At 46.3% G+C, this 12,550-nt stretch overlaps 1 protein-coding gene across 1 annotated transcript in view; it reads right to left on the minus strand.

Annotated features, from left to right (window-relative positions):
- Chka (choline kinase alpha) overlaps positions 1-12,550 on the minus strand; it is a 52,397-nt gene that overhangs the window by 39,446 nt on the left and 401 nt on the right. Inside the window, exon 2 of the mRNA XM_008846329.1 lies at positions 12,337-12,548. Within this exon, the coding sequence (XP_008844551.1) occupies positions 12,337-12,548 (212 nt within the window). The remainder of the gene's footprint in view (positions 1-12,336; positions 12,549-12,550) is intronic.

Consider the following 12,550-nt stretch of genomic DNA (forward strand, 5'->3'; position numbering starts at 1 on the left):
TTACCTGGTGATTCATCTTGCAGGCCCTCTTGGGACAATCTTAAGCCTTTTTCTCTAGAGCTTTTCACTTGGCATATGCATCCCAGAGCTATCCCTTTTGTGTGAGTGTTAGCAGAAATACCTCAGCCACTTTTACTAGTAATCATTTCAAAAGGCCTGCAACATGAACTGGGTTAGATGTCCAAAGAAACAAGGCCCTCAACAGCCTACTGTCAGATTTGGCTCCAACCACTAGCGCTTTTCAAAAGCAAGTTGGAGTGCCCTTTAAACAGGAAATAGCCTTGGGGCAAATCTACTGCCTGGCTTGGAGATGATGTACAAAGAATGGACAGACAACACAAACTTCTATACAATTATGAATTATTGCTTCAACTGAAGTGGACTTCAGAGTCCCTAAATCCCATTCTTCTTGTTGATTTGGTTTTCATCCCATCCCCCTCCCACAAAGGGTCTCTCTATGTAATCCAAGCTGGCCTAGAACTCCTGCAACCCACACCAAGTTTGATTTTTTTAATTTTTTTTTTTTTTTTTTTTTTTGACAGGGTCTCACTGCAGCTCCAGCTGGCCTGGAACTTTCTACATAGACCTAGCTGGCCTCAAACTCACAGTAATCCACCTGCCTCTGCCTCCCAAGTGCTGGGACACATTTGGGCTTGATTTTCTTTTCTTAACAAATTAAAGAACCTGAATATACTCCTACACAACTTCCCCCAGGTTTAAATTAATCATACTGAAGAAGTTTGAGGGTGGGTTTTTTGTTTTATTTAGTTTTTGGTTTGTTTTTTGGAAACAGGGTCTCACGTGTTCTAGGCTGGCCTCAAATTCTTTTCACTGTGTAATCAAGGCTGACCTTGAACTCCTCATCTTCTGCCAATAATTCCCACCTCCCAAAGCGGGGGGATTGTAGGCATGTGCCACCACACCTGGCACAAAGTTTCTCAACAGATTACTTAAGAACAATCCTAAGTGTCTAGAAATGACAGACAGCAAGAATAAGGCCCTATTTTCCCAAAAGGCAAGTAAGCTTAAAGATCACTGTTACTCTGGTTTAAAGATCAGAAATAGGACTTGAGAGGCAGCTCAGGGGTTAAGAGCACTTTCTATTCACTCAGGACCTGGGTTCAATTCCTAGCACTCACATAATGGCTCTGTTACCCTTTTCTGGCCTTTGAGGGCACTATACCCATACCAGTATACGATACCAGTATACATACAGGCAATCAAAATACTTGTGCAAATAAAAATAAATAAAACACTTAACTTGTCCAAATAAAATTTTAAAAATTTAAATTGAAAAAAACATTAGAATTAAGGTTCTGACTCTTGAAGTCAGCAGGAAGAGGAAGAACAAGCAGCCTTCCTCTTTCCAGGCTAAGTGCAGGGCAGCAACTCCTCTGTGGGCTTACCAAACCCCCCACTATGTGCAGTCATAGCTAACAGGGCTTCTGGCTACCAAGCAACAGGACAAGTCCTCGTTTTTCTTCCTGTCATAGACTCTCAGTCGGTCAAATAAACACCAGAGCAGACAGATGAACTACTGTTTCAAACTGTGTGACTTGATTCAAAGTTCAACCCCAATTCCCACAGAAGGCAGGCAGGCTGGTGTGGCCAGAAACGAGCTCATGACCCAGATATCCTTAGCATACTGTGTTAGCCATGGTCTGTTGTGCAATGGTGGTAGGGAACAAGCTGTTTAGCAACAATCCAACTAAATGAAGCAACATCACTGGCACCTCAACTATGAGAAAGTACCCAGGGAAAAGAAGCGATCAATGAGTCGCTCTGTCTAGCAACAGATCTGCTGTGAAGAAAAGCACAGAAATGTGTTAAAACACAACTGTCCACTCTACTGTTGAGCAGAAACACCCTCCCAAGTACTCCTGGTACTCTCAAGGATTTCAAAGGAATTTGAAACCACAAACTTTTCGTCGTCTTGATTAGCCACTTTACAAAATAATAATAAAATAAACAAAAACCATAAATTAAGTTTCAAACATAGGAAGCTGAACATGAGCATAAGTACAGGAAACTGCAGCAAGCACGGCAGCAGTGTCCACAGCACAAAGCGGGGCAAAGCTGCCTTTAACAATCTGTTAGGGGCTGGAGACGGCTTGGTGGCTAAGAGAGCTGGCTGCTCTTGCAGAGGACCTGGGTTTGGTTCCCAACACCCACACGGTACCTAACAACCTTCTTTTAACTTCAGATTAACTCCAGTTCCAGGGGATCTGATGCCCTCTTCTGGCCTCTTCAGGCACTGCAAAACGGGTACACAACATAAATTCAGGCAAAACACTCATGCACATAAATGTTTTTTTAAAAATGTTTTAATCAAAAAAGTTTTAGTCAGCCAGGCATGGTGGCACACGCCTTTAATCCCAGCGCTTGGGAGGCAGAGGCAGGCGGATCTCTGTGAGTTCAAGGCCAGCCTGGTCTATATAGTGAGTTCCAGGACAGCTGGGGCTACAGGAAGATCCTGTCTCAAAAAGACCAAAAAAAAAAAGTTTTAGTCAGAAAAGAAAATAACCCAATTCTCTTGGTAAATGCCTAATCAAGAATTCCATTCCAGGGCCTGAGGTATGACTCGGTGGCAGAGGGCTTGCCTAGACTACAAGGGAACCCTGGGTTCCAACTCCAGGAACAAAGGAGAGGGAGATTAACATCCAATTAATTTATTTTAAGGATAACTTGATTCATCAATGATAGTACATAGAACAGAAAAATGTCTGAACATTTCAAAAGCAGGGTTGGGGCCCAGCAGCCCACTGCAGGCTGCTCTGTGCCCAAGCTGAAGCAGTCGGCTTCTGACTCACCTTCAGGAAGACGGCAGCAGGCAGCTCCTAGGCTCTGGCTGCTTTCCTCAGACATGCATCCAGTTGTTTGCCTTTCAGATCCTAGAGTTCATGACCTAAAAACTATTCAGGGCTGGTGAGATGCCTCAATGCATAAAGGTGCTTGCCAACAAGCTTACTGATCTGAGGGCAATCCCCGGAACTCACATGGTGAAAGGAAAGAACTGTCTCCCACAAGTTATCCTCTGACCTCTACACATGGGCTACTGCACACGTCCACTCACCCCAACACCCCCCAGAAATAAAAATTATTTTTAAAAATTGTAAATCAGCCGGGCGTGGTGGGGCACGCCTGTAGTCCCAGCACTCGGGAGGCAGAGGCTGGCGGATCTCTGTGAGTTCATGGCCAGCCTGGTCTACATAATGAGTTCCAGGACAGCTTGGGCTACAGGGAGACCGTCTCAAAAAGACCAAAAAAAGAAAAAAACATGTAAATCAAACTCAAGAGATCTGCCAGCCCCTGCATCCTTAGTGCAAATGATGAGATTAAACGCGTGTGCTACCAGGCCCAGCTCCAAACATGATTTTTATTTTTAAATATTTTATTTATGCCGGGCATGGTAGCGCTCGCCTTTAATCCCAGCGCTTGGGAGGCAGAGGCAGGCGGATCTCTGTGAGTTCAAGGCCAGCCTGGTCTACATAGTAAGTTCCAGGACAGCTGGGGCTACAGAGACCCTGTCTCAAAAAGACAAAAAAAAAAATTTATTTATTATTTTCATTTTATGTGTATGCATATTTTGCCTGCATGTAGGTAAGTGCATCTGTGTCATGCAATGCCCGGAGAGGACAGAATAGACTGTTGGATCCCCTGGAACTGGAGTTATGGACAGTCGTTAGCTGTCATGTGGGTGCTGGGATTTGAACCCGGGTCTTCTGTAAGAACAGTCAGTGTTCTTAACTGCTGAGCCATCGCTCCAATTTTTATTTTTAAATATATTATCTTTATTGTATGTGTATGAGCATATAGCTTGCATGTATGTAAATGCACCCATGATATACAATGCCTGCAGAGGTCAGAAGAGGATGTCCAATCCCCTGGAACTGGGGTTACAAATGGTTGTTAGCCACCATGTGGGTGCTGGGAAATGAACCCAGGTCCTCTTCAAGCGTAGCCAGTGCTCTTAACTGCTGAGCCAATTCTCCAGCCCTCAAATGTGATTTTTGATGACTACAAAGTTTCATAGTCTCACCTCCACTGTTAGGGACATGTTTTCTAGATTTTCACTTCTCTGAATCATTATATAGTATTCTTGTATGTAAATATTCATCATCTGATGAGATCTTTTAAACTCAAGTTTTTCTGAAGCAAGTTGTTCTCTGATCTCCACACATACACTGTGATATGTGCATGTGCACGCGCGCACACACACACACACACGCACACACACACACACTGAAACAATAATTAAATCTCATTTCTCAGCTGTCCTCTGTAATCACTCCTTAAAAAGTAAGCAGTTCACTGTGCGCACACACACACACACACACGCACACACACGCACACACACACACATACACACTGAAACAATAATTAAATCCATTTCTCAGCTGTCCTCTGTAATCACTCCTTAAAAAGTAAGCAGTTCACTGCTGCAGTCTAACCACTGAATGTCCATTTGTTAAATACGTGGGTCCCAGGGTGGGATTATTGGGAGACCCTGTCTCAAAGACAAAAAAAAATTAAATTGAAAATATGTAATGCCAATGACTCAGGAACTTTACTGGTTTGGGGTCATCACTGTGAACGTAAAATACCACTGTGGGTAATAGAGGGGTAAGAGGAAATACAGAGGGGGGCTGGAGAGGTGGCCCAGTGGTTAAGAGCACTGGCTGCTCTAGCAGAGAACCTGGGTTCAGTTCTTAGCACCCACATGGTAGCTAACAACTGTCTGTAGCTTCATTTCTAGGGGATCTGACACCCTCTTCTGACTGCCTCAGGCCACTGCACAACACAGGTACACCTACCCACATTCAGGCCATACACTCTTACACATAAAATAACAGCAGGGCGTGGTGGCGCTCGCCTGTAGTCCCAGCACTTGAGGCAGAGGCAGGCGGATCCCTGTGACCTTGCTTTGTCTTATTTCTCTTCCTACTGTATTTTCTCTCCCCATGGACCAGGTTCTCATCAGGTGAACCTGTCTTCAAACTTCCTTTCCTAGTCACATAATACTCAACGTTCTGGGTACTTTCCAGGACTGTTAGGCCTCACAGAGCCCAGTAAAAGACCAAAATGGTTTTCATTCATATGACTCTACAAGGATGAAATGCTTTTTCATGGCTTTTCTTGTCCTACTTTTAAGAACGAGGTCTGGCCCGCTTGCTTTTCCTTCCCCACTTACCCTCAAAACTTCAGGGAAGGAAGAAGGAAATGGCCTGTTCCCTGTGTGAAGGGAATGGAGAGCCAACAGAGACTGCCCTCTGACTTCAAAGGCACTGTGGCTCAAGATGGGGGCAGGCTGGGAGACCTCAGGTGGGAACTGCCTGCCCCAGCACTACAAACAAAACAAAAACCCAGCTGGAATGTGACAAAGAAAACAAGATGGCCATGGCCTTGGTGGCTGTAAATAACGTCCTGTTTCCCAGCTGAAAGTCCTTCAGAAAGGGACACCACAGCACAGTTCTTGATTCATCATGCCCTCTGCAGCCAGCGTGCTGCAGGTACAGGTCACCCTGGCACTGCAGGTGCTGGGTGTCACCTTGACTCCAAAGCACAGGCAGCTTCCAAGTCTTGAAGGCCTATTTACCCTCCTAACCAACTACTGGACACCCAAGTTGGCTATGAAAACTGCCTTTGAAGTTTGGTTGCTCTGTAAAGTTCATATAGATTGTAAATCTCTTCCACATATAAAAGGAAGTCAAATCTAAGTCAACAGTGTCACCAGACCTTTACAGTCCCAAGAGTAGAGGTAAGTAACCATGGTTTGTTTAATGGGCAGCACACAATCCACTTTAAAACAGCCCCAAGCACCTGGAAGCAGACACGCATGCACAATAATCATGGGCACTTGTGAATTTTGCAGTCACGGAGCATAGTAGCATACACCTTTAGTCCCAGCACTCAGAGGGCAGAGGCAGCCAGGTTTGAGTTCCAGGCCAGCCTTGTCTACATAGCAAGCTCCAGGCCAACTAGGGCTACAGGGAGACCGGGTCTCAAAAACAAAACAAAATACAAACACACCCACTCAGACTAGAGTCAGGCATGGTGGTACCCACCCGAAACCCCAATACATGAGAGAGGCTAAAGCAGGAAGATGGGAAGCCAGTCTGGGCTAAATGGGGAGTGCCTGCCTCAAACAAAAACACCCCCCCATTGGAGCTATTTTGTAATTTTGTTATATATATATCCATCCCTCTCTACTGTTTTTAGCTATTTTCCTTCCTCAAAACTGGAAGAGTAATCTATTCTCTAGCGTGACTTCCAATTCTCCACCTTTCTACCTCTACTGAGATCAGTTCTCCCCCACCAACGCACCTACTTCAGCTGATGCAGAGTCCTTTTCACACTCACCCATGCTCAAAATCCTTCTCACTACCTGGTCCTCTCACTACCTCCAAACTCCTCCCTTTAAGCATCTTCGTACTCCCCACTGCCCCACTGTAGTGGACTCCTCCTCAGACCTCTCTCTCAGGGAGACCTCCTCTCTCAGGCCAGCCTAGAATGGTTCCTAAAATAGCAACTCAAGCCACCACCCTCAGCATCCTAGATAGTAGCCTGCCTGGTGCTGGGGAGGTGGCTCAGTGGGTAATGTGTTTGCTGTACAAGCATGAGGACCCGAGTTCTGATCCCTAAGCACCATTAGGCAGCCTAGAATTCCACTGCTGTAGAGGCAGACACAGGAAGATCCCTGAGGCTTGCTGACCGGCCAGTCTAGCTAGGCCTGTGAGCGCCAGGCTCAGTAAGAAAGCCTGTCTCAAAAAGGTAGACAATGATTATGAAAACCTCTGGCCTCTAGACAGACAGACAGACAGAGACATGCACACACATACACACACACACACTTTTTAAAAAATTTAAAAGACAGTGATTATGGTCATATTAGAAATAAAACACCCTGCCTCTGCCTACTCTCCACCTTTCAGGGTTCAGTTTTCCCTTCTCATCACAAAACTGTTTCCATATAGCCCCTCTAGCCTGGTGGCAGAGCTGAGTGAGTCCCAGTCCTTACTATTTTGCCATCAGCCCTAGGGCTACTGTAATACTAACAAACACCCTGAAAAATATAAATTGTGAAAGATAGATTACAATCAGCATTGTAGAAGGCTAAAAACAAGGGCCTTCTAGTACAAAGAAGAGGGTGCAATCCTAGAGAGGCTAGACTGACCGGCATGGCTCTACTGGAGGGGAAAACCAGCAAAAACAAGGGTACTGCCAAGCATGGTAGAGCATGTCTTTAATCTCAGCACTTAGGAGGCAGAAACAGGTAGATCTGTTAGTTCAGGACAGCCTGATCTACATGGAAAGTTCTAAGCCAGCCTGGACTATATAGCAAGACCCTGCCTCAAAAAATAAAAATAAAAAAACAGGGACATCAGCATAAGGACTGGATAAGCCAAGAGACCAGGCAAAAGCAATGGCACAGAGAGCAGAAGGAAACCCACTACTGCACAGCCACACACTAAGGAAATAACACACCACTGTGCAGCCAGCCACACACTATTCCTGCCTTCAGTGGGGCTGAAATACCACTCCACCTAGCTGTAGTTCAATGTGTGGAATGTATGTGCTTAGAAACCCTCCACACAAATCAACACCTATCACACCTATCACTCAAGCTTCTGGTTCCCCTTAACGACATTCAGAAGGAAGCACTCAATCCAAATGAGAAAAAATTCTTAGATTGATCACGGTTGTTAGGGTACTGGGATTCAAACCCGGGTCCTCTGCAAGAGCGGCCAGCGCTCTTAACCTCTGAGCCATCCCTGCAGCCCCCACAGTTGAGTATTTATTTAAAACAAAAGAACCATGTCTCCTATGGGAGACACAAGCTCCTCTTTTGCACAGCTAAATATTTGCAATTATACTGTGCAGAGCATTCTATAGCAAGACAATTAAACAGAATACAGAGAAAAAAAGAAAATCCCAGTAAGAAGTTATTTCAAGGGCACCAACAAATGGATTCTAAAATGTAGACAATGAGGCAAAAAGACACAGAAGAGCCAACACAATATTGGAAGTGAACAGAATCAAAGGGCTAACACACTCAACCCTCAAGACTACAGCAATCAATAGTGTGCACTCTACTGGCAAAAGAATGGACAGATCAACAGAAGAGAACAGAGAGCTCAGAATAGAAGTGATCTCAGATAAAGGGGCAGGGCAAAGCAATGGAGTGTGGCTGTCTTCTTGACAACCTTTGATGAAAGGATATCCACAAAGGGAAAAAAAAAAAGAATCCAGACCCTTCAGAAAAATGAACCTAAGCCATGTGTGATGGCACTTGGGAGGCAGAGGCAGGCAGATCTCTGAGATCGAGGCCAGCCCAGTCTATATAATAATGAGTTAGTTCCAAGCCAGCTGGGGCTATAGGAAGACTATTAAAATGGACTATAACCCTAATTGTAAAATGCAGAATAATAAAACTAGTACACACCAACATAAGACAAAATCCAGATGATGTTAGGTATGATGATGACTTTTTAGATGTACCAATAAAGGCAAGATCCAGGGTTAGGGGTGTGGCTCAGTGATGGAGCTGAGTGCATGCTGAGCCTGCTGGAGGCCCTGAGTTTAATCTCTACCTTGGAAAGACTAAAGAAAAAAGAAAAGCCAGGCATGGTGGCTCACACCTATAATCCCACCACTTTGGCATTTGAGGCAGAGGATTATCAGGACTTCGGGGCCAGCCTGAGATACACAGTGAGACTCTGTCTTTTTTAAAAAAAAAAAAAAAAGCCGGGCGTGGTGACACACGCCTGTAGTCCCAGCACTTGGGAGGCAGAGGCAGGTGGATCTCTGTGAGTTCAAGACCAGCCTGGTCTACATAGTGAGTTCCAAGACAGCTGGGGCTACAGGGAGACCCTGCTTCAAAAAAACGACACAAAAAAAAAAGTAAAAGAGAAAGAAAAGCCAGCCACTTAGCCAAGAGGGCTGAAGCCAGTTAAGAGGTTCATCACATGAGACCCTCTGTCTCAAAACAAAACAAGAACCGGTGAACATGCAATGTCCTCTAGGAATTCAATCCAGCCCTACACAAGCATGTTAGTGCTCTGCTTTCAAGGCCTGTAGGTATGAAGTCCTGGGGAAAAATATAGATGGTGGGAAAAAACTGGTTGTGTTTGGTTCTCTTTGAATGAGGCCTTACAGGAGGAATTTTAAAAGCAGTCATGGGGGAAAGGCTGCCAAGCAGAGGGTAGGACAAAGAAAGGCCGGGCACTGAGACACAAAGCTCATTCAGAAGCACTGGGCCCAAAGGAAGGAGCTTGGTGTTGAGTCACTGTGGTTTGGGGGAAGGGGGTGATTTTAAAAGTTTAAAAGTTTACCTTCTGAAAGGTAGACCAGAGCCCAAGTTTAAACTCTGCAAACGAGGTTACATTTTATTCCTAGGTACAAAAGCCATGGGAGTAAAGGAGTGATAGTTGAGAAACACCCAGTAACAAGAGGGCCCAACACTTAAATGCTTGGATCCCCTGACCCTCCAGTTAGTATCTAAGCAAGGATAGGCTGGTTCTAGGCTGTCCCTGGGCCTTAGTGACCACAAGTGGGAGAGGGACTTCTGGAAGAAGGCAGAATCAGAAATGGAAAGGGTGACGCCGAGATCTAAAGCAAAGACAGGTGCACATTCTGGGGGTGAAACCTGTGACAAGCAGAGTGGGCTGTGCTGAGGTGGACTGCAGGTGGACTGGACCCAAGGAAAAGCTAATTTTTGTGCAGTCTTTTTGTTTGGGTGGGTGTTTGGATTGAGTCAGGGTTTTCCTGTAGCCCCAGATGGCCTGGAACTCACTATGTAGACCAGGCTGGCCTAGAACTCACAGAGATCCACCTGCCTCTGCCTCCTGAGCGCTGCGATTAAAGACCTGCACCACCACACTCAGTTCCTAATTTTGTTTTAAAGCTAGGTATCACCGACTTCCCCATGTTCCGAATCACCTTTTCTCCTTATTCAACACACTCTATAACCATAGTTCGTTCCAGACCACAGGACTGAGAGGCAGTGTATGGCAAGCTAAAAGAAAGTACTGTCTTCCAAGACTAACTCCTGAGAAAACTAACAAGGCATCTTCAATGATTTTGCAATGTCTGGTGAGCCAACAGATTAAACTAATGAGTGACATTGCCTGGAGAGAACCACCAAAAAGCTTAAGGCTGGATACAGCATGTTCAGACAGACCCCATCCAGTGTGGTGGAAAAGGAGTCGGGGACAGTAGAGGGCTATCAGTTGGGCCACTGATCTCAAGCAAGTCACTTCTCTAAGAGTTTTTGTTCTTGGTGTTTTGGGTTTTGGTTTTATGGAACAGGGTCTCATGTAACCCAGGCTGGCCTCAAACTTCGAACCTGCTATGTAGCCAAGACTGGCCTTGAATGCCTGATGCTCCTACTTTCCTCTTGGGATACGGGCATGTCCTACCAGGTCTAGCTTTCCTTCTCCAGGATTTTTCATTTTACAGACCGATGGGTGCATGACTTAGAATCACTCTGCTAGTTGAGAGCCATCAGGCTAAGCTTTGGTACAAGTTTCTTTCCAGCACTCGACGATGACTTAAACACCCATGGTCTTATTTTCTCTACCTTCTACCAACCGCCTTTTAACTGTTGCTCAGAAGCTTATCTGTGAGAGGGACTTGAAGCACAAAGAGGAAGTGAAGTCCAATCCAAAGAGTTAATTTTGCTGCATTTGTGACTCTGGTGACAAAGACTGGGCAAAGAAATGGAATCAAATGACTAGAATTGGATTTGGGGATTATCAGTGACAGTCAGCCAGCCAGTTTCTAGACACTAAGCACTCAACCAGGTCAACCAATCAAAAGAAAACTAGCAGAAAAAAGACCAAATGGTTTTTTTAAAGGTCAAACAAAAGGATCAACATTCAATACTAAAAGTCAAGGGGACAGCTATATTTTTCTGTTAAGTCTGAATATGTGCACAAATGTATTTTTTCCTAATTTAAGACTCAATATACGTAAACTTAAAAAGAGGGGAACCGCCCAGTGTGGTGAGGCAGGTGGATCTCTGTGAGTTCAAGGCCAGCCTGGTCTACATAGTGAGTTCCAGGGCAGCTGGGGCTACAGGGAGACCCTGTCACAAAAAGACCAAAAAATAAAAATAAAAATAAAAAAGAGGGGAACCAGGAACGGTGGTGCACACTCACGGTGGTGCACACTAGTGGTTCCAGCACTTTGGGAGGCAGAGGTGGGATGATGGGGTGGGGTTCAAGGCCAGGCTCCTCCAGTACATGAGGCCAGCCTAGGTTATAAAAGACACTGTCTTTAACAGGTGAGGGAGCTGACAAGATGGCTCAGCAGTTAAGAGCACTGGCTGTTCTTGCAGAAGACCCGGGTTCAGTTCCCAGGACCCACACTGGAGGCTCCCAACCGGCGGTAACTCCAGTTCCAGAAGATCCAACAGATCCAGATCCAGAAGAGATCCCTCTTCTGACTTCCACAGTCATTGTGTTCCCCTGGCCGCACTTCCATGCAGGCAAAGCACTCATACACATAAAATAACAAGAAATAGAAGGTGAGGCAACTCTTTCCACCCCACCCTCATTTGGGGAGCCATGCCGCCAGACCTTGGCCAGCAACACAGCTACCAAAGGGCTCAAGAGCCCTGGGTGGGGGGCGGGGGGGGGAGGAGTGTAGTTTCCTGCATCACTACACACTCACCCCCTTGGGGAATCAAATTACAGACAAGAGAAGACAAGGCAAAGCCATTGGTTGATGGTGGTCCTTTAGCTAAAAGCCCGGTTCTAAGTTCCTTCTTCAACAGAAAATGGGTTTTCCCAGATACATTATTTTGAGATTCTGTAAAAAACACGAGGCTTAAGAGGTGGCTCAGTGGTTAAGGCCCTGGCTGCTCTTGCAGAGGACCAGGTTCAGTTCCCAGCACCCACATGAGAGCTAAGAACCGTCCTTAACTCCAGTTCCAGGGGATCCGACAGCCTCTTCTGACCTCATCGGGCACTGCACGACACGGGTGCACTTACCTACATGCAGGCAATACACTCGTACACATAAAATTAAAAAAATAAAATAAAACGTACTATGTATGGGGCTGGAGAGAGCGCTCAGCGGTTAAGAGCCCTGGCTGCTCTTGCAGAGGACCCAGGTTCGGTTCCCAGCACCACATGGCAGCTAACAACCGTCCTTAACTCCAGTTCCAAGGGATCCGACGCCCTCTTCTGACCTCCTCGGGCACTGCGCGACACGGGTGCACTAACACACATGCGGGCCACACACTCACACACGTAAAATTAGTAAAACGCCTGTAGTACGAGAATGCACCGTATTGTTCTCCAGGAAGGAGCCCGCGGTAGCCCGGCCACCGACCTGATGACACTGATGTGGAACTGGTCCTCGCGAAGGCCGCGCCAGGCTCCGGGCAGGAACTCCTTGCACCACAGGTAGGCCCGGCGCCGCGTCCGGGACTCCGGCTGCTCGTCGGCGGGAGGCGGTGAAGGCGGCGGCGGCGGTGGCGGCAGCGCGAGCGGCTGCGACCGGCCGCCCAGCTGTTTGGGCTCCAGCTCGGCCGCGGCGTCGCGCT

This window comes from Nannospalax galili, unplaced genomic scaffold (genome assembly GCF_000622305.1).
Source record: "Nannospalax galili isolate Female #2095 unplaced genomic scaffold, S.galili_v1.0 scaffold1723, whole genome shotgun sequence".
Taxonomy (NCBI): domain Eukaryota; kingdom Metazoa; phylum Chordata; class Mammalia; order Rodentia; family Spalacidae; genus Nannospalax; species Nannospalax galili.